The sequence below is a fragment of the Neodiprion pinetum genome, chromosome 5 (assembly GCF_021155775.2).
Source record: "Neodiprion pinetum isolate iyNeoPine1 chromosome 5, iyNeoPine1.2, whole genome shotgun sequence".
NCBI classification, from domain to species: Eukaryota; Metazoa; Arthropoda; class Insecta; order Hymenoptera; family Diprionidae; genus Neodiprion; species Neodiprion pinetum.
Genome location: NC_060236.1, coordinates 14,549,530 through 14,574,430, shown reverse-complemented (window position 1 = coordinate 14,574,430; position 24,901 = coordinate 14,549,530). Strand labels below are relative to the sequence as shown.

Genomic DNA, 24,901 nt, shown 5'->3' with positions numbered 1-24,901 from the left:
AAAACGAATTAGCTAGTGAGTGAAACGGAACTATCGCGTGTGTATCAAGTTGCGAAAGTTCACGTTACCAAAGTGAACAATCTCGTTATCGGTGAAAACCATCAACAAAAATCAGTCGCGTCCGTTAAATTCAAGCGTGCGGTGTCCTCTGTAGTGACCGTGACTAAGATCTGAGCGTCACCAACACCGATCTCTCGAAGTGTGAATCGCGTCGCGCCACTATCAGTGTGTTTGTGTCTCGTTCGTGAAAACTCAGTTCGTCGCGTGAGTCTAAATCCTCTCGTTTGTCAAAATGACGATCGACGAATACATTGAACGTCAGACCGATCTCTTCAGGCGCATCTGTCGCACTCTCGAAAACTTGCGCAAGCTCGGTGAAGCAAAAACAACCCTCGGGCAAGTGCAACCGCGATTAGATGCTTTAAATTCGAATTGGCTGAAGTTCCAAGGCATGCACGAGACAGTCGATCAAATTAGAATCGCAGCAAAAGGTGATCAACCCGACGCTATCAAAAGACTTTCGTATTTCGCGAAAGACTATTCGGACATTGCGAAGAGCAGTACTTGAACGCGAAGGGAGAGATGCTCGATCTACTCGAAACTCTCAAGACTCTATCGGCACCGATCGTGCCAACAGCCGTAGCCCCCCAACTCACAACTGGAGGAGCCTCAAAACGGCTACCACGCATCGAATTGCCTACGTTCTCGGGCAATTACTCAGACTGGAAGACTTTCCACGACCTCTTCACATCAATCGTTCGCGAAAATTCGCAACTCTCGGAAGTGGAAAAACTGCACTACCTAAAAACAAGTCTTACCGATGAACCGTCACAACTCATTAAAAACATCGCTCTCACCGCTGAAAACTTCCCTCGAGCCTGGGAAACTCTCGTATCGCGGTACGAAAACAAGAGACTTTTGACGGATTCTCATCTCGCGACACTTTTCGCGATTCCTCGTGTCACTAAAAAATTATCATCGGAACTGAAGAGCTTGCACAGCAACACTTGCGAAGCTCTTGGCGCGCTCGAACTTCTCGATAGTCCCGAGAAATTAGGGGATCACATCATCGTACACATGACGATTCGCAAGCTCGACCCAGCATCTCTCGAAGAGTGGGAGAAAAGTGTTAGCGAGAAACTCGAGCCCCCCACGTTTGCGGAGCTCAAGGCGTTTCTCATCGGTCGCATCCACACCCTCGAAGCCGTGGTGCAAGCTCATGCTCATAATCAAATCGCGACGTCGAAACCGCACTCATCGCAAGGAAGGTCAAATCTTCAGACGACAAGGTCACATACAGCGCAATCAAAGGAACAGTCGTGTGCTTGTTGCAAAGGCAACCACTACATCGCGTTCTGTTCGACCTTTCGCGACAAATCTCTGGATCAAAGAAGGGAAGTGGTTTCTGCGAAAAAGCTTTGCTTCAATTGTCTCGGTCCACATCAGCAGAAGGACTGTCGATCCAACAAAACGTGTCGCGTGTTCAACGGTCGACATCATTCCTTGCTGCATCGAAACTCTTCCTCAATCTCGACAGCTGCTGACAGCGGCACATCTCAAGGACAGGCTGCAGTAGCGCAACCGGCAGTGCAGAACGCACCGATCTCGAATAGCGCCTCTCAGGTGAGCAACCACTCAGCTCAGCCTACAATGATCAAGCGCTCTCAAGTTCTTCTCGCCACAGTGCAATTGATCGCCTCGAATCCGGAGACTGGAGAAAGAATCATCGCTCGCGCTCTACTCGATCAAGGATCCGAGAGTTCATTCGTCACGGAGTCGCTAGCGCAACAATTGCGACTACGTCGGCATCAAGCAACGATACCGATCATTGGCGTCGGAGCTCATCAATCGGCAGTGACTCGCGGCATCGCGACATTGCAACTCCAATCTCGTGCTCACACCTCGTTCTCAAGTCAGGTGGAGGCACTCGTGCTTCCACGACTCACATCGTATCTACCCTCACTTCGACTTCTCGTCGAAGACTGGCCTCATCTACGAGGACTCGACCTCGCGGATCCAAGCTTTACACATCCCAGTCAAATCGACGTAATTCTCGGAGCTGACATCTACAGCAACATCATTGGTCAAGGAGTTCGAAGAGGAGCACCAGGAACACCAATCGCGCAAGAAACTCAGTTCGGTTGGGTCCTCTCCGGCTGCGTTTCAGCGGAAGCAGCAAGCCCCTCGTATGGCGCAGTCCAAGGCTTCCAATGCTCCCTCGATCACGAACTGCTCGATCTCGTGCAGCAGTTTTGGAAGCAGGAAGAAGTGTCGAAACCTGTGGCACTAGCTTCCGAAGAAAAGCGTTGTGAGCAACACTTTCGCGAAACGGTTTCTCGAACTGCGTCCGGTCGTTACGTAGTTCGGCTGCCGCTCAAGGACAATTCGGTAGAGCTCGGCAACTCGCGGAATCCCGCGCATCAAATGCTCCTTCGTTTGGAGAAACGGTTCGGTAGCGACGCGAAACTCAAGGAGGCTTACTCGAGCTTCCTTCGTGAATATCGTGAACTCGGGCACATGCGTCGAGCTATCAATACACCTGAAGACAATTCCCGCGTGTTTTATCTTCCCCATCACGGTGTAGTTCGCGACAGCAGTTCAACAACAAAGTTGCGTGTCGTGTTCAACGGGTCTCAAAGAACCAACCTCGGACTCTCTCGCAATGACAATCTTCTCGTCGGTCCAAAAGTGCAAACCGACCTCGCGGACGTTCTCTTACGCTGGCGACAATATCCAGTCGCGTTCTCATCAGACATCGTCAAGATGTACCGACAAATTTTGGTCCACAATGATGACCAAGATTTTCAGCGAATCCTCTGGAGGGAAGAACCAGAGCTACCGATTGAAGAATATCAACTGACTACGGTAACGTATGGTCTTGCAAGCGCTCCGTATCTCGTGATCCGTGTTCTTCATCAACTCGTTCAGGACGAAGGTAAGCAGTATCCCTTTGCGAGCCACGTCATTCTCGAGAACACGTACGTCGACGACATCCTCTCAGGAGCAGAGGACGTTGATCAAGGTCGCGAGAAAATCAACGAACTCAATCAATTGCTCAAGGCGGGCGGCTTTGAACTTCAAAAGTGGACTTCAAGCCACCCAGAAACTCTCGTTGACATTTCTCGAAACCATCAAGAGATCGCGATGCATCTGAATCTCGATCAAAGTCCATTCTTTCGGGCTCTCGGTCTTGCGTGGAGACCAGACATCGACGCGTTCGCGTTCTCTCCGCAAATTCATCAAACTCGGGACAATTTCACGAAACGAAAAGTTCTCTCACAAACCGCGCAGCTCTTTGATCCTCTCGGATGGCTCTCGCCGATCACGATCAGAGCCAAAATCTTTATGCAGGAATTGTGGGCACTCGGTTTCGACTGGGACGAGCCGCTCTCAGCTTCATTGTCCTCGCGATGGATCGAGTTTCTACAAGATCTTCAAGGCATCTCAGCTATCACCATCTCACGATGGATCGGGTTAAGTTCAGCATCTCTCGGGATAGAGATCCACGGTTTCGCGGACGCCTCTCAAAGTGCATTAGGCGCAGTGATCTACGCGCGAACGTATATCAACACTCACGAAGTGCGCGTTTCACTAGTGTGCGCGAAAACTAAAGTAGCGCCGCTAAAGAAGGTGACAATTCCTCGTCTCGAACTCTGTGCTGCGAATCTTCTCGTCCGGTTGATGTGTCATGTGGAAAAGACTCTTAATTTCGAAAACACCCCGGTTTATCTGTGGACGGATTCCACAGTCGCGCTCGCGTGGATCAAAAGCCACCCATCGCGGTGGAAGGAATTCGTTCGTAATCGCGTAACGGAAATCCAAGAGTTCGCGCGCGCTCGCTGGTATCACATCTCGGGTTTCGAAAACCCCGTTGATTTTGCGTCTCGTGGTGCATCTCCGGAGCAACTCCAAAAATCAGAACTTTGGACCTTCGGACCATCCTGGCTCTCGAAGCCTTCTGTCAATTGGCCATCCTTATCTCCGCGACCGGAAGAAAACATTCATCTCGAGGAAAGAAAAGGGCTGTCGACGCACATCGCAACTGCTAAGCCGCTACAAATCTGGGATCTCGTCGATCGCTACTCAAAACTATCGACTCTCCTCAAAGTCACATCATTGTGTAAACGCGCAGCAAATCGGTTCCTCGCGAAGACGACATCGAATCGCGTAAACACGTCTATCACTGTCGGACCGATCTCTACTCTCGAATTGAGCGACGCCCAACTGTTTTGGACCAAGGTGACCCAGCAGGCGTACTTTGCAGAAGAAATTCGCCAAATCGAGACAAGCTCAAGTCTCACTCGAAGTCATCTACTATCGCGACTCACGCCGTTCATCGATTCGAACGGATTCCTCAGAGTCGGTGGTCGACTGAATCACTCATTGCTTTTGTATGACGAAAAGCACCCGTTCATCTTGCCTCGCGAATCATCGTTCTTCACATTGATCATCGATCATCATCATCGGTTGACGCTCCACGGAGGTCCGCAACTCACTCTCGCTACAATCCGACAGCGGTACTGGATCCTGGGAGGAAGAGTACCGATCCGCATGTTCATACATCGTTGCGTTCCTTGTGCGCGTCATCGTGCCACCCTCAGCAGCCAACAGATGGGCCAACTCCCTCAGTCTCGAGTCACGCAATCAAGGCCGTTTCTTCACTCTGGCGTTGACTACGCTGGTCCATTCTCGATTCGAGCCTTCCGCGGAAGAGGAGCGAAATCATGCAAGGGATATATCGTTATCTTCATCTGCTTCACGACCTCGGCTGTGCATCTCGAGCTAGTTTCGGACTACACGACGGAGGCATTCATCGCGGCGTACAAACGCTTCACATCTCGACGAGGAATTTGTGCCTCAATCGCAAGCGATTGTGGAACGAATCTCGTCGACGCAGACTCAGAACTTCGCCGTCTTCTCGCTGCATCGTCAAAGGAGTTCTCAGAAATCGCAAACATCCTCGCATCACACGGAACCCAGTGGCGGTTCAATCCTCCCTCCGCGCCTCATTTCGGTGGAAAATGGGAAGCCGGAGTGAAATCAGTCAAATTTCACCTCAAACGAGTCATCGGAGAAGCTACTCAAACGTTCGAGCAATTCGCGACGTTCCTCACGCAAGTAGAAGCCACGCTTAATTCTCGACCTCTTTGTGCTATCTTGGACGATCCACGGGATCCAAGTGCCTTGACTCCAGGACACTTTCTCGTCGGCTCAGCATTGAACACAATTCCTGAGCCGTCACTCATCGAGGTGCCAGTTCAACGGCTATCGCATTGGCAACACTCGCGTCAAATGCTAGAGCATTTTTGGAAACGGTGGAGTACGGAGTATCTTCAGTCCTTCCAAAACTTCTCGAAATGGCAGACTCATCACGGGAACATCAAAATCGGATCCATCGTTCTCGTAAAAAACGACAATCTACCTCCATCTGTGTGGCCCCTCGTGAAAGTGATCGAAGTGCATCCGGGAACCGACGGTCTCCTTCGCGTTGTGACCGTTAAAACGAAATCCTCTGTGTTAAAACGTCCAATCGTAAAATTGTGTGTGCTTCCAGTGTCCTCTTAAGACAATTATTGACTCTAAGAATAAATAACGCACGGCGGGCGGCATAATCTAATTTCGCGATCGTTACCGATAGCGAAGCGGGCGGTATGTTTCGGCAAGGTATCGAATAGTTAAATGTGTATCTCGTGACACTCAAGATCGTCCTCGCACATGTACGCACACTCGCGTGCAATGTTTACTTGCCGTCTCTGCGTCAAATCTCGCCGCTTGCCCGTGTCGCGACTCAAAACCCATCAGCTGTATCTCATGTATTCTCTACTATCTCGAAATCATGTATGTGTATAATCTATGTGTTCTCTCGCTCTGTAAAATCTTCACTCTCTGTAACGTTCTCTTGCGATACGGTCTGTATCGCCGCATCAGAATCAATAAAATTCTCGGTTACTATTAATCATCATCTCTCTCCATCTCAACATCATTTGGTTTCATTCACACTCGTTCTCATCACTAATTCGCGGATCCCACGTCGATGATCCATATCTTTTTGCTATCTCTCTAAACACCTACACCACTCAAAGAATACACACAAATACATCAAACAAGAAAAATACGACATCAATCAACACAAACACACACAAAACAAGCAAAAGCAGCAGAAAAACTAGAAGCAACGAAACAACAAACGCACCCGAAAACAACAGAAAGACACGAAAACACAGAAAAAACAACCATAAAACAAAAACCACTAACCCCAACACTACCCAGCACAAAGACACCACCGGAAAACACCCTCCCAAAAGACAACCCACAGAACACACAAATCACAAATCAAAAAATCATACCCACAAACGCACACACAACAGACGACACACAAACGGACGAAGAAACCGAACCACAGATATGCGCAGGAATACAAGAACTCACACAATCACATTACACACAACTACAGACGACAATGCAGCAGAAAATCTCAACACTACCGGGCCAACTCGGCCTAACACACCTAATCAAACACAAAATAGACACACAAGGAGACGCACCCATAAAACAAAGATATTGTATGGTATCACCAAAAATTAGAGAAGCCATCCACACAGAAATAGACAAAATGTTAAGAGAAGACGTGATAGAACCATCAGAAAGTGAATGGTCGAGCCCAATCGTCATGATAAAAAAGCCAAATAACACATATCGATTCTGCTTAGACTTCAGAAAAGTAAACTCAGTATCAAAAAAAAATGCATACCCACTACCATACATGACAGCAATATTAGACAAACTACGGACAGCACAGTACATATCAAAAATCGACTTAAGCCAAGCATACTTCCAAATACCCCTCGACGAAGACAGCAAACACATAACAGCCTTTACAGTCCCGGGAATGGGCTTATTTCAATTTAAAAGAATGCCATACGGACTAACAGGCGCACCGGCGACATTCCAAAGACTACTAGACAGACTCATAGGCCCAGAATGCGAACCATATGCATTCGCATACTTACACGACATAATAATAGTAACACAAACATTTCACGAACACTTACAAAGACTAGAACAAATACTCAAAAGGATTACAGACGCGGGACTAACAATAAATCCAGAGAAGTGCGAATTCGGATGCGCACAAGTAAAATACCTCGGATACATAGTAGACAGACACGGACTACACATAGACCCCGACAAAACCAAACCCATAGGAAACTACCCAAGCCCAAAAACAATAAAACAATTACGGAGACTAATTGGCATGGCATCATGGTACAGACGCTTCATACCTAACTTCGCACACATTACAGAACCACTAACACGACTACTGAAAAAAGACCAGAAATGGCACTGGGGAGAAGAACAAGAAAACGCAATAAACACAATCAAACACGCACTCACATCACCACCCACACTCGCATGCCCAGACTACACACAAACATTCACACTACAAACAGACGCTAGCGGAACAGGGATAGGTGCCGTACTAACACAATCTCTCGATGACGAAGAACATGTCGTAGCGTACGCTAGCCATGCGCTTAGCGAGGCAGAACGAAAATACTCCACCACTGAGAGAGAATGTTTGGCGGTAATCTGGTCCATAAAAAAATTCAGACCCTACTTGGAAGGATACCACTTCAAAGTAATCACAGATCACCACGCACTTAAGTGGCTAAGAGAATTAAAAAACCTCACATGCCGACTTGCACGATGGGCACTAGAACTATTAGAATACGACTTTGACATTACACACCGAAAAGGTACAATGCACGATGTACCAGACGCACTTTCAAGACGACACGAAGACGAAGAACACATAGAGACAATAGAAGACACGACAGACAAATGGTACACATACAAGAAAACACAAGTACAAACACGCCCAGAGAAAAACGAATCATGGCAAATCAGAAACAAACAACTATACTTTCACCGCCCGAACCCCCTACACTCAAACCTCCTACTAGACACAAACCCATGGAAACTAGTGTAGGAGTAAAGATAAGACTGTGTGTGTTTTAAGTGTCGTAAATTTAAGGATTGTATTGTGACAAAGGCTATCCAACATGCTGTTGCCAGATGAGGAAACGTGGCTAGTTGGTGAGTCTCGGTCACTAAAGTATAAGTAAGGGTATGAGGGTGGGGGTGGAAAAGGCCAAGAGGCCCTGCATCCACCTAAGAGCCAAAAAGGTCAGTCTAAGACCATCGGGACTGCTGGAAAGATGTACTCGCCACTTTACCATAATAAAGAAATACTTCTGTAAAATTCAAACCTGCCGTCACACTGCAAATCCTTCTTTAGTAAAATTAATAGCGTCAAACCTATTATTATAATTATACTACATTTGGGGGCCCGTCCGGGATTGCAGTACGGCAATTATTTTACAAAAGTTTAATAAGCCACGACGTAAGACGAACGGTAAGTGACGTTTAATTAAAGACGTGGAGTGTTGTTTCTGTTCAAATAGTTAAGTGAGTTGCGTGGAGACAATGGCTGACGAAGTTATTGACAATGTTGCGCGGGGTGTTAACGCGATGGAGCTGGGCGAGGATCAGCTCGCGCGAATGAGGGTCCCTGAGCTCAAAGCGGAGCTCAGACAACGGCACCTGCGAACCGTTGGTCGTAAGCGTGAGCTACTTGAACGTCTGCGAGCGGCACTTTTGGTTGAACGGGAACGAGTCCGAGAAGAGGAAGAAGCAAACGACGACGACGACGACGACGAAGAAGATGAAGAAGAAGTGGTTGATCCCGAAGGGAACAATCCCCAGAACCGACCCCAGGTTCAGGAAACCGACGGCGAAGAAGGTGCTCAAGGAACACCGCTTATCCGCCGGCCTCGAGCTAACCGGCAACGCGTGCTTTTGACGTTCAAGGACGTTGAGGGTACATTAAAGAAGTTCAGTGGGGACGACCATACTGATGTACGACGATGGCTCCAAAAGTTCGAGGAGATGGCCGAGCTGTGTGAATGGAACGACGTTCAAAAGGTCGCGTACGCCAAACGACTTCTAGACGGTTCCGCGGAATTGTTCGTGGAGTACGAGGGCTGCTGTAAAACATGGGCGAAGCTGAAGAAGGCACTGAAGGAAGAGTTCGAGAAAACCGTTGATAGTTTACAAGTGCATCGAGAACTTGTGAAACGAAAGAAAAAACCAGATGAAACATTACAGACTTACGCCTACAAGATGCTTGAGATCGCTGCTCAAGTTAACCTTGAAGTAAGTGTAGTTATTAAGTACATCATTGAGGGTATACCGGATGAAGCGGTAAACAAATCTATTTTGTATGGAGCTCAAACAATTAAGGAATTGAAAAATCGATTCAGCCAATACGAGAGTATGAAGCATGAAGCCACGAAAACGAAGCCAAAAACAACGGAACGGAACGATAAATCTGGAAAACCCGATGATAGAAATAAAAGGAAGAACGGTGACGCAAAAACGAACACAGTAGCAGTGAAACGTTGTTTTAATTGTGGAAGTGATAAACATATGAGTTCCGCGTGTCCTGATGCGCAAAGGGGCAAGAAGTGTTTTAAGTGCAATGGGTTTGGGCATATCGCTGCAGAGTGTCCAGATAAAGATAAGCCCAAGGATGTCTACGTCATTTCAAGACCCAAGAAAGAAAAATATCAGAAGATTGTTTCTGTTAATGACTGTAAGACCTTAGCTTTAGTTGACACAGGTAGCGATTTGACGCTTATTTGTAAGAGTGAGTACGAGAGGTTGGGGGCACCGACCCTTAAAGAAACACAGGTATATTATAAAGGCCTGGCGTCTGGAATGAATGTAACTTTGGGTGAGTTTGCTGCTAACATGACTGTAGAGAATGATGTCTATACTGTTAATTATCATGTTGTACCTGATACTATGTTAAAACATCCTATCCTCCTGGGTACTGATTTTCTAGACCAAGTTGAACTCCGAGTCCGTCACGGTGACGTTACATTTTTAAAGATCAATAAAGACGACCATGTTGAATTAAATGAATCTGACGAATCTTATATTCACCGGATTAAGGGCGTTGCCTATGCCTCGACGAGCGCGCGCGAACAGAGACTCACGATTTTCCTTCTCATTTCCTCATTTTTGAAGATAATTAGGTTCTTAGGGGGTCATTTTGAAGATAAAGAATAGATCTGTGTCGCCGTTTTTGCCGAATTTTCGATTTCGCTCTCAGATTTGCGAAAAACGTACTTGAAAGTACGTTATCTTTGAAGTGAGACACAGCGGACAGTGAATTTTTTTTCGAAATTCGGCGAAAACGGCGACACAGATCCATTCTTTATCTTCAAAATGACTCCCTAAGAACCTAATTATCTTCAAAAATGAAGAAATGAGAAGGAAAATCACGAAGCATAAAACAGCAAATTTTTCGCGCCAAAGGCGGGCGGCTGCTAGCGCCACGACCGCGTTGGCCGGCGACCATGCGAATTACAGGCGAAGAGAGTAGACTCAAACCCCCCCACTACAATTCCCCTCGTTCGAATCCTCATCGCTCGGCACGTGGATAGTGTTCCGCGCTTTTATTTTTGCTTGTGTTTTTCTACCGTGTTTTTTATTATTTCGAGTCAGTATTTATTCCCGCGATGGCTAAGAAGAGAAGGAATCTGTCTGTGAAGAAGAAGAAAGTACCCGGCATAAAGAGTTTGGCTAAATTTCGGGAAAAAATGAGGTAAATTGAATTATTTATATGATTGATGTCGCACCCTCTCTGACTTCGAGATTCAATCACATGAGTACGAACAATCGCAGGGCTTTGATCTAAGAAAGTACTTTCAAGAGCCGATATTGCTGTTCATAATAGCAGTACAAATTCATTCTCAAGTTTTTTTATACGTACGAAAACATAAACTAGAATGCGTTGTGACGTGTGGTACTAGCCCGGTTTGCATTAGTCGCTAAAATGTGTCATCAATTTGTTACGTGTTCAGGTTAAATGATCGAAATCACTATTCGGCTATTTGCATTAGTGTTTACACTTTGTCGATCATAAGGAATATTCTGATCACTTATTGTGACTACCCAAGTATCCAAGGTAAAATTACAATAAATAGAAAGTTTTCGTTTCTTGAGCACCCGATCTAAGAATGTATGAAGATGAATGTTTACTAGACTGGGCCAAAAAAATTAACTATTTTTTTTTTTTTGAAAAATATATTGAGAATATCATTCAGTATGGCAAAAAAAAAATTTCATGAAATTTTAAGCCCTTAATATTAACTTTAATTGAGAATAACTTTTGAAAAATTAAATTGAGGCAAAAATATTAAGAGATCTTTTTTGTAGAACAATCAATTTCCTTTAAGAATCTGTCATGATCTTTTTTATACATTCATTGATTCGTTAGTCACGAAATTCCAAATTAAAAAAGTCAAATCGAGAAATTATATCAATTTATTAAGCTTAATTACTCGGAAACGGCTTGTCTGACAAAAATCTATAATCAGACCTTTTTTGTAGGGAATTTAATTTTATAAAGGGATAAGTGAACATACATTTTTTCACTTCAATATTTCGACAGTTCTGACGTAAAACATCAAATTATTACTAAAAATCAAAAATAGCGATGATAGACCTCTTAAAGTTAATATTAAGGGCTTAAAATTTCATGAAATTTTTTTTTTGCCATACTGAATGATATTCTCAATATATTTTTCAAAAAAAAAAATAGTCAATTTTTTTGGCCCCGTCTAATGTTTACATGTTGGAATCTTACGCTTCCGATGGGAAGCACACGCAAGACGGTCAAAGCGGTTAAATAAATGATATGCGGATGTGCAGTATCATTAGTTACGAGAAAATTCATTGTTGGGAGATATGAATTTGAAAAACTGGTGATTTCGAAAAATTAACGACAGAGCCAGGAATCGAACCTGGTATCTAGAGATGTAAAATTACAATGTATCTGGCAGAATTTTCCATACAAAGTAAATACGGCGCGTACGTATTAGGCCACTAAAATACGCGCGTTTTGTTTTTAGAAATAAACTTGACGTACTTCTGGGGTAATTATACATGCATACATTACCTACAAAACAGCCACCCCACAAAACTGTTATCAAATCAGATACTACTGCCAAGTATAATTTATTTAGACACCAATGATGATTTTGATATACTATAACTGATGATGACAAAAAAAAAAAATTGAAACCAAAATTGAAATTGAGAAGAAAAAAAAAATTGCAGTGCGTGATACTTGGCGGGCCCATTTCGATATTGCCATTACAACATTGATATGGCTCGACTTGTATTTTCTTGTGCTTGTTTTAAAAAGACCCGACAAGTGCCACTAAATGAAAAAAAAAAAAAAATGACAAGACGATAAGATTTACTATATATATATTATATAACAGTGATACTGTGAAAGTATTTCTGATCTGCTATTCCCTAATTATCGTTGCGCGGCAAATTTGGGCATTCTTCGATCCACCGTCTCCTGGGACCTGGTCATTTTGGTTACTGATTATATTTGTGGTCATTATAATTTATTGCTAAAATTTTTTTCTCGCGTCCATGCATTGCCAAATTTTTTTACGTGTAGAATTGCTGCGAGCCAACAAAACGACGGAGAAATGGTTCGCGAAGTAATGACTTCAGCGGAAGAGGTAACAGAAGATGTTGCTCCGTTTAATGAGGTCGTACTTGCCGACGAATTTCAGGATACCGATTTGTTTTGCTCGGAGACAATGCCTGAATCTCCGATACAGTACGCGAGAAACGACGACGAGACGACTGAGTACAACACCGCGGAGGATTTCGTGAGTATCCAGCCTGCGACCGAAAGTAATGTTGTCGAAGACATGAATTCAAATTTGCTTGTAGTCGGTAATGCCAAGGCCGAACCAAGTCCCCCATTGGAGTTGACTGGGAGAAGAATAGTAGACATTAGGCATTTTTTAGATAGCATTACAAAAATTGGTCGTCACTCCCCTTTTGATTGTACTTTTGCAGACATGTGTCCAATATCCGAAAGCCGGACAGGATTCATTACCACCATCACCTTCAAATGTAGTATGTGTAATTTAGTCAAATCAATAACGTCAGAGAATTCTAGTTCAGGTTCCTCAAGCGTCAATGCAGCTATAGTATCCGGTGTAGTGTCCACAGGTGGTGGTTTTTCTCAACTCGCAGAGATTAGTGCATCGGTAGATATGCCATGTATGGCTAAAGAGACTTGGAAAAAATTTCATAGGATAGTTAGCGATACGTATCACGACATTTCACGGGAGCAAATGCTAGAGGCAGGTAGGGAAGAAGCTAGGTTGGCCCGTGAGGCGGGTGACGTTGACGAGGACGGGTACCCTTGCATAGCGGTTGTCGCCGATGGGTCTTGGGCAAAAAGATCGTATAGGACAAAATATGACTCTCTATCAGGTGTAGCAGTAATAGTGGGATTCAAAACCAGAAAAGTTTTATTCATTGGGGTAAGAAATAAATATTGTTCAACGTGTGATAGGAAGCGGGGTGATACCGAGGCATCTGTAGGCGAACATAAATGTGTGAAAAATTGGACGGGTTCTAGTACCGCGATGGAGTCAGACATTATCGTCGAGGGTTTTAAGTGTAGCGTAGAAATGCACGGTATTAAATACGATAAATTAATTGGGGATGGGGATAGTAGTGTTCACCGAAAACTTATCGATGCGCTTCCGTATGGACCGGAAGCACTTGTCAAAAAAATTGAATGCCGCAACCATGTTCTCCGCGTCTATGGAACTCGACTTCGGGATCTCTGTACCAACCGTAAGGTTGGTACTGTGATCCTACGTAATAATTTGCGCAAAAACTTGAGGCGACTACGATATGCCGTAACTTCCGCAATTCGCTACAGGAAAGGGCAAGTTGATCAGCCACTTTACGTTCGAGTCGAGGATTTGCGCAAAGATATTAAAAACAGTCCGAACCATGTTTTCGGGGAACATGGATCATGTGCGGAGAGAGGTTACTTCTGTGACGGTAACCCCAAACCAGGGGAAGTTAACCTGGTCGAGGATATGAAATTGACTGGTGTCTTCCAAGAGATTCAATCGGCAATGTATCGACTCATTGAGCATGCATCGAGCCTCATATGGGACGTGGATAACAACGTAGCTGAGTTATACAACTCACACGTTGCCAAGGCTATAGGTGGCAAAAGAGTCAACTTTGCCCTGCGCGATTCATATGGAGCTCGGTGCGATTCTGCCGTAATGAGAATGAATGCCGGTGGACAATTTCATGTATTAGTGCAGGAAAAATTGACAGGAAGGGTGGGTAAATTCACGAAAAAATATTGCGAAAATAAGACGGGGTCAATAAAAATTAGAAAAAAGGGTTTTAAGGGTAGCAAAAAAACTTTCGTGACCCAGATCGCTGACGCCGACTATGGCCCAGATGCTGCTTGTCCACGGCAATCAGACATGTCGGTGGATGAATTGGCGTCTGCTCAAAGGACATTCGTGCAGAGCTTGTATTCGGAGGACCTATTGGAAATCGAGCGACAAACAATGGGGCAGAGTTCGTCAATCGCATGGTACGAACAGAGAAGAAAGCGTTTGACTGCCTCAATTTTCGGTGAAATTTGTAAGCGAAGGCCACGAACATCTTGTGCTAAATTAGTAGAACGCATCCGCTACGGCGATTTCCATGGAAATTCAAATACAAGGTGGGGCACAGAAAAAGAGCCCATAGCAATAGGTCAGTCCGCTGCCGAACATTCTGTTACTGTTGATAGCAGTGGTCTAGTGGTGGACAAGGCGTTACCCTTCCTTGCGGCATCGCCGGATGGGCTTATAGGTAAAGACGCGGTCGTAGAAGTCAAGTGTCCAGCATCGGCAAAAGAGTTGACTCCAATGGAGGGCATAGAGTCAAAGAAAATTAAATTCATGAAAATAATCGATGGAAAACCAAAGTTAGATCTTTCTCATAATTACATGTATCAGGTCCAAGGTCTTCTACACATTACAAATAGGAAGTGGTGCTATTTTATAGTTTGGACGCCAAAGGGATTGATTTTTGATAAAATAAAACGTGACGATAAATTCTGGACCGAAAAAATGGAGAATAAATTAGCAGATTTCTTTCACTTTTGTTTATTACCCGAGATCGTAGATTCTAGACGCGCCCGACAACTCTCAATCCGCGAACCCCCTCAAATCATCGAAGCCCAGAAGGCCGCGCGTAAGAAAAAGTAAATTCCCGACCGACAGACGATAAAAAACTGTGATATAAATATATGTACATATGTTCATAAATATAATAGCTTTGTATATACCTTACGTGCAATATTTCTGTGATTTATGTTTAGTTAGTTATGTGTATTACTGTGCCAAAAATTTGCTAGTCATATCGTTATAATTATATATCTGATTATTCATTCTAGGAATACTTTTTGCAGTCTGACCAAACTGCGTATATACCTATATATTATGTAAATATTCTGTAGCTTATTTTTTCATTACTATCTGTGACCTGCACTCGTGACGTACTACTTTCCATAGGTTGCGCTTTCTATAGAATTTATTTAGCCATATAATGTATACAATGCTCGATGCCTTGTTATGATATCAATTTTCTCGATCGAGATTACTGTCATGTTTCACTTATACTGTTTCAATTTAATTTCTATGAGATACTTTTCATAAAGATTTCGTGATTATGTTCATTAAGTTTAAACGAGTTTAATTTCACTTTCATCATTTTATATTATTTTTTATCATTTTTTATTTGTTTGGTGCAAACCCGATCATGGTTGGGAGGTAGGGACGGGTTAGGTGGGTCTCTGTTTGATAGCGACCTCCACGTGGTGAGACCTGGGAGATTGATGATATATTCGTTGTTATATCATGAATTTGCTAACAGCTATTCGTTGCAATTTTCAATTTAAAATTACCTGTGACGACGTCTGGTCGGTATTCATAAATAGTTCCGTATTATTTTCGAAACTGTATTAGGAACAGCTCTCAGCCGATCAAGCTTATGCTTTGAGCTGACTCAAGACAGTCCGACAAATCGAACCTGACTATGAATACCGGCTATTAGATTATTACCAGTCCCGTGATCGCATTGCGTAGAAATACGGATGCCGGTGAATATAATTTTTGTTGAAATATTAAGAATGTATATCTATATCATCATACGTACGGGGAATTCTACGTCACGTCAATCAAAAAATGACCTCGTATTTTTTCAATCTATTCATACTTCTTTTCACATGAAATAAAGATAAAAAGAATCGATACGCATTTTGGTGTTCGTCCGAATTATGTTTGTTTTCGAAAGTTACCAGACAATCATTCAATTTTGATGCAAAAGGAGCGCGCATATATCCGGTTCTATTCGACGTAAAGACATCATTTACAGTGCATTCGGAAGGTGAACGAATAAGCTTTCATAAAAAAAATGTTATGTTGAACATTATTGCAAATCCCAATTTTTATAAACAATTCAAATGTTCGACGATTTTTACCTCATTAATGATAAGTTTTTGAATTATAAAAAAAATGGTTTTGGGTTCCTTATTAAATTCTGTATTACTAGTAAATTTTTCAAGTGTAATCTGAAAGGAGTCTCTTTTTTTTCTATTATTCATCAGGTACTGCGTCGTGCCGAGCGCGGCACACTGGGCTGTTTAAAAGTATTTGAATCCGAATGCCCGTGAGGGGTGGAAGAGGCTAGCCGCGTCACCCGCCCCACTCCGGCGACAGCTCGGTTGCTCCGTCTCACTTGTTTCTTACTCTCTCTCTCGCCACGGTTAACGCGGGAAGCGGAGTAGCCCGCGCTTTCTAGCTAGGCAACGCCCTTAATGTTATTAGTAAAGCTGACGATGTAGATTTATCTCATACGACGGACGAACGTTATCGGGAAGAGATTCGTAAGATTATAACAAATTATAAGCCAGTTAAAACAGAAGATGTTGGAATAAAAGCCAGGATAGTTTTAAAATCTGATGAGCCGGTTGTTTCTAGACCGCGAAGACTGTCTCCGTCTGAACGTCGGGAAGTTGACGATATTATAAACATGTGGTTGGAGGAAGGCATCATCCGTCCTTCAAATTCAGAGTATGCGAGTCCGATTGTTTTGGTACGGAAAAAAGACGGATCAGCCCGTCTTTGCGTAGATTACAGAAAATTAAATAAACTTATTTTGAGACCGCTTTCGCCTTTGCCGTTGATTGAAGATCAAATAGATAGGCTAGCAGGAGGGATATATTTTACGATTGCTAATTTAGAGAATGGATTTTTTCATGTCGAGGTCGCGGAAGAATGTCAAAAATTCACAGCTTTTGTAACGCCCGATGGGCAATATGAGTTTCGAGTACTTCCATTTGGAATGTCTCTCTCTCCTACATATTTTCAACAATACATAAATGCTATTTTTAGAGATTTAATACGTGCGGGAATATTGGTCGTTTACCTAGACGACTTAATTATCATTGCGAAGACCTTGGAAGAGGCTTTAGAAAGAATGAAGATAGTTTTTGAAGTTGCAGCTAAACATGGGTTGAAAATAAAATGGTCAAAATGCCAGTTTGTAAAGACTACAGTTGAGTTTCTGGGGCATATTGTATCCGGAGGTACAGTAAGACCCTCAGAGCATAAAACTTTAGCTGTAAGCAATTTTCCGGTTCCAAATACGATTAAGAAAGTACAGAGTTTTTTGGGTTTAACAGGGTACTTTAGAAAATTCATACCCAGGTACTCCTTTATTGCTAGACCCCTGACTGATTTGTTAAAGAAGGACATTCCGTTTCACTTTGGTGCAAGAGAGATAGAAGCATTTAACGCATTAAAGGCCGCATTAGTATGCGGGCCTGTTTTGAATTTATATAGAACAGGGGCTAAGACGGAGTTGCACACTGATGCGTCACGCTTAGGGTATGGCATGATTCTGATGCAAAAGGATTGTAACGATGGGAAATTCCATCCAGTATATTATGCGAGCGGTAAAACTACCGAGGCCGAGTCTAAATATTGTAGTTACGAACTTGAAGTGTTGGCAATAGTAAAGGCCTTGGAAAAATTTAGGGTTTATTTATGGGCTATACCTTTTAAGATTATCACGGATTGTCAGGCCTTTACGGCCACAATGAAAAAGGAAAAGTTGTGTTTACGAGTAGCCAGATGGGCTTTACTATTGGAACATTTCAATTACGACATTCAACATAGGCCTGGTAAAAGTATGATTCATGTGGATGCCTTAAGTAGGAATCCATTACCGACAGTTTTAATTGTACGCGAGAATGATGATGGAATTTTGGCGCGTGTGAGAAGTGCGCAAGAGAAGGATGATGATTTAAAAATTGTATTGAGTAATCAAGAGTGTGATGATACGAACGGGTATGTTGTGCGCAATAAGTTAGTTTACAAAGATGTAAACAATCAATTGTTAATTGTGGTGCCGAAAAGTATGCAATATCAAGCGATAAGACGAGTGCATGAAAAGGGACATTTTGGTGTAAATAAGACAGAAGAAATTCTCAAAAAGGACTTCTGGTTTAAAGGGATGAGGCCAAAAGTTGAGCAGGTAGTCGAAAGTTGTGTTCCTTGTATCTTAGCTGAGAAAAAACACGGTAAGCAAGAGGGACTGTTGAACCCCATTAGCAAAGGTGACGTCCCTATGGATACCTACCACATAGACCACGTGGGTCCGATGACGAATACAGGTAAAAACTACAAACACATTTTGGTTGCAGTAGATGCATTTACAAAATTTGTGTGGTTATATCCAACGAAGTCGACTGATACAGCGGATGTACTTAACCGACTTCGAAGCCAATCAGCTATTGGGAATCCAAGAAGAATTATTTCAGACAGAGGAACGGCGTTTACATCCAATGATTTCAAGCGATATTGTGAAGAAGAAGGAATCCAACACTCATTGATAGTAACTGGAGTGCCACGAGGAAACGGTCAAGTCGAGAGAATCAATCGAACTATTGTACCTTTGTTGACAAAGCTGACGTCTCCGACACCTGAAAAATGGTATCGACATGTCGACACAGTACAACGTTACCTGAATGCTACCCCGAGTCGCAGTACAGGTAAAACACCGAGTCAGCTGATGTTCGGTGTCAATATAAGACTCAAAGATGACTTGCGTTTACCTAAACTATTAGAAGAAGAATGGACCACTCAGTTTGTGGAAGACCGTGAAGAATTACGACGAGAAGCAAAACAACAAATTGCGAAGGCTCAAGAGGAAAATCGCCGAGGATTCAACAAGAACCGGAAAGCAGCAAGAAGTTATCAAATTGGGGACTTGGTAGCTATCCAGCGAACCCAATTTGGTCCAGGATTAAAGCTGAAGGGTAAATTCTTAGGCCCATATCGCATAACCAAGGTCCTGAGGAACGATCGTTATGTGGTGGAGAAAGTCGGAGAGCACGAAGGACCGCAGAATACATCCACTTCTGCCGACCACATGAAGTGTTGGGCCATGGAACCTGAGGAAAGTAATAGCGACGACGAGTTGGAGTCCATCGACGACATCTGAGGGCAGATGTCACTGCAGGATGGCCGAATGTAGGAGTAAAGATAAGACTGTGTGTGTTTTAAGTGTCGTAAATTTAAGGATTGTATTGTGACAAAGGCTATCCAACATGCTGTTGCCAGATGAGGAAACGTGGCTAGTTGGTGAGTCTCGGTCACTAAAGTATAAGTAAGGGTATGAGGGTGGGGGTGGAAAAGGCCAAGAGGCCCTGCATCTACCTAAGAGCCAAAAAGGTCAGTCTAAGACCATCGGGACTGCTGGAAAGATGTACTTGCCACTTTACCATAATAAAGAAATACTTCTGTAAAATTCAAACCTGCCGTCACACTGCAAATCCTTCTTTAGTAAAATTAATAGCGTCAAACCTATTATTATAATTATACTACACTAGTAATACCCAAAGACAAAATAGCACACATACTACACGAAAATCACGACGTAACACAAGCAGGCCACTTGGGCATCGGAAAGATATATCAAAGAGTAGCCAAAGAATATTATTGGCCAGGTATGTACAGAGACACAGTAAATTACATAAAAAAATGTAACACATGCCAAAGAATAAAAACAATACAAACGCGACCGGCAGGGTTAATGGGTACAAGAATAATAGAAGAACCGTGGACAGTAGTAGCCTCAGACATCATGGGCCCACTCCCACTATCAAAACAAAGAAACCAATACATCATAGTTTTCGAAGACCTATACACCAAATGGGTGGAAATAATACCGATACGCAAAGCAAACGCAAAAACAGTAGAACAGACATTCCACTCACACGTAATATCACGATGGGGTACACCACGCATACTACTAACAGATAACGGCACACCATACATAAACAAACTCATACGCGAACTGACACAAAAATTCAATATAAGACACGCAACAATCCCCCCATACCACGCACAAGCCAACCCCGTAGAACGAGTCAATAGAACCGCTAAAACAATGATCCAAGCCTACGTAAACAACGACCACACGGAATGGGACATACACTTACAAGACTTACAATTCGCAATCAATACATGTACACACACATCAACTAAACACACACCAACCTTTTAGAACCTAGGAAGGGAATTAAATCCTACACAATGCCTAAGAAATCAATTAGAGAACGACGACGAAATAGAATTACAAGACACAGACAGATGGACAGATCACCTGAGACGACTACAAACACTTAAAGACGAAGTACAGAGGCACTTAATAGAAGCAAACGAAAAACAAGCACACTACTGCAACCTACGAAGACGAGACATACAATTCAAGGAAGGAGACAGAGTACTGAAAAAGAACCATATACTCTCATCCGGACAAGAAAGAACGGCAGCAAAGCGAAGTAAAAAATTCACAGGCCCATAATTAATAACAAAGAAAATCTCACCCACAATATACGAATTGACAGCAGAAAGCGGTAAAAATATGGGAAAATGCCACATAGAAGACCTGAAATTATATACATGATCAAATAAGCAATAAAAGAACCACGCCTGATAACACATCTCGAGAATAAACTAACATGTGTATTCACCCCACAGAAAGACGACATGGCAGACAGACGACCAAAAATACCGCCCCTAATGTCACTACAACTAACGAGACCGACGACAACAACAACGGACACACAGACAAACAGAGAAAGAACACCACTACTACAAACACCAGGACAGGCCCCACACCCACACAGATACGGACGCGACGGCACACACCAAACAGAGACCCGACGAACCCTACTCCCGACACCCACTACACACACACAGGTAACAAAAAACGCCACGACAGTAACACACACAACAACCACCGCACCCACAACCACCCAGAGACACCCACAAACACACACACCAATGATCACACACACAGTCACACTCTCCGGACCAGTGCAATGCCCCAAGTCCAACGGGCTGGTCCGGGGCACAAAATACTTACAACACATACAGACCTGCACACAAACAAACACAGACACACAACAGTCACCCAAACTACACGAACCACAACCACGCACACGATGACACACCCACTCACCAACAAACAAACACCCCACACAACCACACACCTCACATCGACACCAACACCACGACACACACAACCTCGACACACACTACTCCCCGCATCACCCCCTTCATGGACACGCACCAGACTCAGAAGACCACAGACAACGGAAGAGAGAATTATAGAAGTATTTGACAACATGAACACACTCACAGAACCAACGCATACAAGACAGACAGACAGAAAACACTTGGGACCAACCCCAGAAATAATTGCCATCATCGCAAATTCACAAGCCGTAAGCACCCTGGACGAAGAACTACAAGCAGAAAGAGACAAATAGACAAATGAGCCGAGCGCCAGCCAGCAGTACGACCGCGTCTCGCAAAAAGGAACGACGTAACCCGGTACGAACCCCTAAGAAAGAAAGAGAGAGAGAGAGAGAGAGAGAAGGAAAACGGAGCGATAAGCAGGACGTCCCCCTCGACCGACCGACGACACCAGGTTAGCCTGCGATCTACAGCCAATCTGCACCTCCCCCCCATTCCGCCCCCCGCAATACCGACCCTTCCTCCCTCACACTCCCCGTCGCCCTACACCCCCCCCCCCTCCCCCCCCGCGCGCGTACCTTCAAGCTAGAATTAAGCAACGCTAAGGGCTGAGGCGTGATCAGCCACATCTAACGTCTACAACCACTTTATACCTATCTTTTAGAGTTTTAAGTCGACTCCCCCCCCCCGATCTCAACACTTCTATTCTCCCCGGAAATACACACACAAAGTCTTACCCATTCACTCAGTCTTGACTTTCTCGCCCCGTCTCTAATTGTTTCTCCCTTCCACATATTTAGTGCGGACTCAAAACCCGTCACAACGGTATTTGGCAGCAATTTTCCATGTCGTTTTCCTGTCTTCCTCTTACCACGTCGAACCATTTTATCGAAATTCGCGATAGGTAGTTCATCGGGCTGATCTTGAAATCTCATGATGCTTCGTTAGCATGACAACGAGAACTGAGATGACGGTATATAAATTCCTCCTTTTATAGAAGTCACGTTAGTTGTTGCCTGACTATGAGGACGTGCACACGGAAGAAACGCGGTGGTTGTTTGTTAATTAAAATCATTAATCATCTCCCAGTTGAATTGCATGTGCCAGGGTATCAGTACTGCGGACCTGGAACGAAATTGGCCACGAGGTTGGCTCGTGGAGATTTGGGGATCAATCCGCTGGATGGCGCGTGTAAAGACCACGACATTGCATACGCAAAGAATCGCGATATCGCAGCAACAAATCTTGCCGACAAAGCGCTCGCTGAGAAGGCGTGGAATCGCGTCTTGGCCAAGGACGCTAGTGTGGGTGAAAAGGTGGTAGCCTGGGGAGTCACCAACACCATGAAAGCTAAATCTAAACTCGGAATGGGTTTAGCTGCGAAGCGGTCGAAACTTGGAGCGGCTGCGAAGAAGAAATCTAGAATTGGCGGGAAGAGTAAACAGCGGAAGAGAACTGTGAATCTTCAATCCATCATCACAGCAGCAAAGGTCGCCATGCGACCGGGTTATAAAGCCGTCGAGTCGGCGTTGGCGGGTGCTCGTGCGGCTGCGCGTGGGACTGGGAAGAATGTTTGTATGCCTCGCGTTATACCTGTGCCTGATAAAATTTGCGACATCCTGCTATTTCTCATTCCAATTCTGGCCGGTCTGAGCGCCACTGGGGCTCTTGCGGGTGGTGCTGCGGGTACAGCTAAAGCTGTCAACAAAACTAGTGTCAACAAACAGCGGTTGAACGAGGCCAAACGGCAAAATACAACAATGGAGGCGATTGCTTTGGGCAAGGGATTATACCTGCGACCCTACCGCAGCGAAATGGGCCTGTACTTACGTCCGGCAAAAAACTAATAAAGCTACCACACCGAGCTCTCACCAACATTGATTTACGCAACTATGCTAAAAATATGAAAATTTCACATTTTCGTGGTGTTTTCATGCGGAATGATCTGCCGAAATCAGGACCAAATATGCGAGAATCCGCAATTATTAATCTTGACGATAAAAACGGTCCAGGGACACATTGGTTGCATACAAGAAAAATGATGACCATGTTGTTTATTTCAAAAGTTTTGGTGATTTGAAACCGCCTGAAGACTTGATGAGGTATCTCGGTGTTGGTAGCGTTGAATACAATCATAAGAGGTATCAGGAATATGATACTGTGATTTACGGCCACTTGTGTCTCAAATTTCTCAGCGAACAACTATAAAAAGACAAGTGTTACACGAGCAAGCGTTGGTCATGTCGGCATCGTTGACGTTAACACTGTCAGGCACATCCTCCGTGCTGGAGGCTGAATATTTCCCCCCGATCGAGTTATCACCGGAGAAGAACTATGTTCTCGGTCTCGTCGAGTTCCTGACATTCAATTCAGTACCCAATATTCACGAGACGTGTAATAAATTTTACCTGAATCGAGCCGACAACAGCAGAGAGAGAGCATTACGATACCCACGGGAAGCTATGAAATTGAGGATATTGAAAATTTTCTGCGTAAGGAGCTACCCTCCGACATCACCCTTAGTCTGAAAGCTAACAACAACGAGCTGAACAGTGAAGTCACGTGCAATCATGTGGTAGACTATAAGCCCAAAGATTCCATCGGCCGATTATTGGGATTTAAGGCGGTTGAGCTATCACAAAACGTTACTCATAAATCTGAATTACCTGTCGCCATACTGAAGGTTAATACTTTACGCGTTGAGTGTAGCATAACCACGGTCACGAATTTTTTCCAACCGTTCAGTCGGGATATAAGAGTGTCGAAGTGCCTACCAGCGTCATTTACCTGCCAATCGCCGTACAGTCGATACATTATTTACAGCTGAGAATAATCGGTCAAGACGACGAGCTGATTAATTTTCGCGGCGAAACGATTACTGTACGTTTACACGTGAAATCACTCAAATAATGGGAATCGTGTTTGAGACGAGAAAGTTGCGCAAAAGTTATAAAAGTCAAACGTCATGGTCAAAAATCATCAGTCGCCCAACACCTCTGACAACGCTTACACCGCCTACGAGACTGACACCTCTGAACGTTCGGTTTTTCCAGAGCCTGGGTCTTCGATGACGTGGAAATTTTGGAAAATAAGAATTCGTGTTCGCTGCATCCTGTGTGTTACCATGGAAGAAATAATAAGAATACAGAAATCTGTGGTATTCGACGAATCGATTGCGCACTCTGAGATTCATGATCATCAGCCGTTTGCAACATCCACCTTCCAGAACAACGATGAAATCCATATTGTTGTTCAACATCAAGACTTGCGTCTACTGCCCAGTAAAAGCTCTGTCCACATTCATGGAAACATCACAAAGGATGATGGTGTGACTGCGGTGACGGTTACGAAATCAATATGATCAATATGGCCGTTTGTCATTT

The 24,901-nt window shown here is 44.0% G+C and overlaps 1 protein-coding gene across 1 annotated transcript; it reads left to right on the top strand.

Moving 5' to 3' along the window:
* Nucleotides 1–292: 292 nt before the first annotated feature.
* Nucleotides 293–7,990, top strand: LOC124218498 (uncharacterized). The gene is made up of 3 exons (XM_069136499.1): nt 293–491; nt 557–5,476; nt 6,207–7,990. The coding sequence occupies exons 1-3, from the start codon at nt 293–295 to the stop codon at nt 7,988–7,990; spliced, it is 6,903 nt and encodes a 2,300-aa protein (XP_068992600.1).
* Nucleotides 7,991–24,901: the final 16,911 nt, after the last annotated feature.

Coding starts and splice junctions, on each gene's coding strand:
- LOC124218498 (XM_069136499.1), top strand. CDS start 293: ATGACGATCGACGAATACATTGAACGTCAGACCGATCTCTTCAGGCGC. Junction 492..556: donor AATTAGAATCGCAGCAAAAG/GTGATCAACCCG, acceptor GACATTGCGAAG/AGCAGTACTTGAACGCGAAG. Junction 5,477..6,206: donor AGTGCATCCGGGAACCGACG/GTCTCCTTCGCG, acceptor CGAAAACAACAG/AAAGACACGAAAACACAGAA.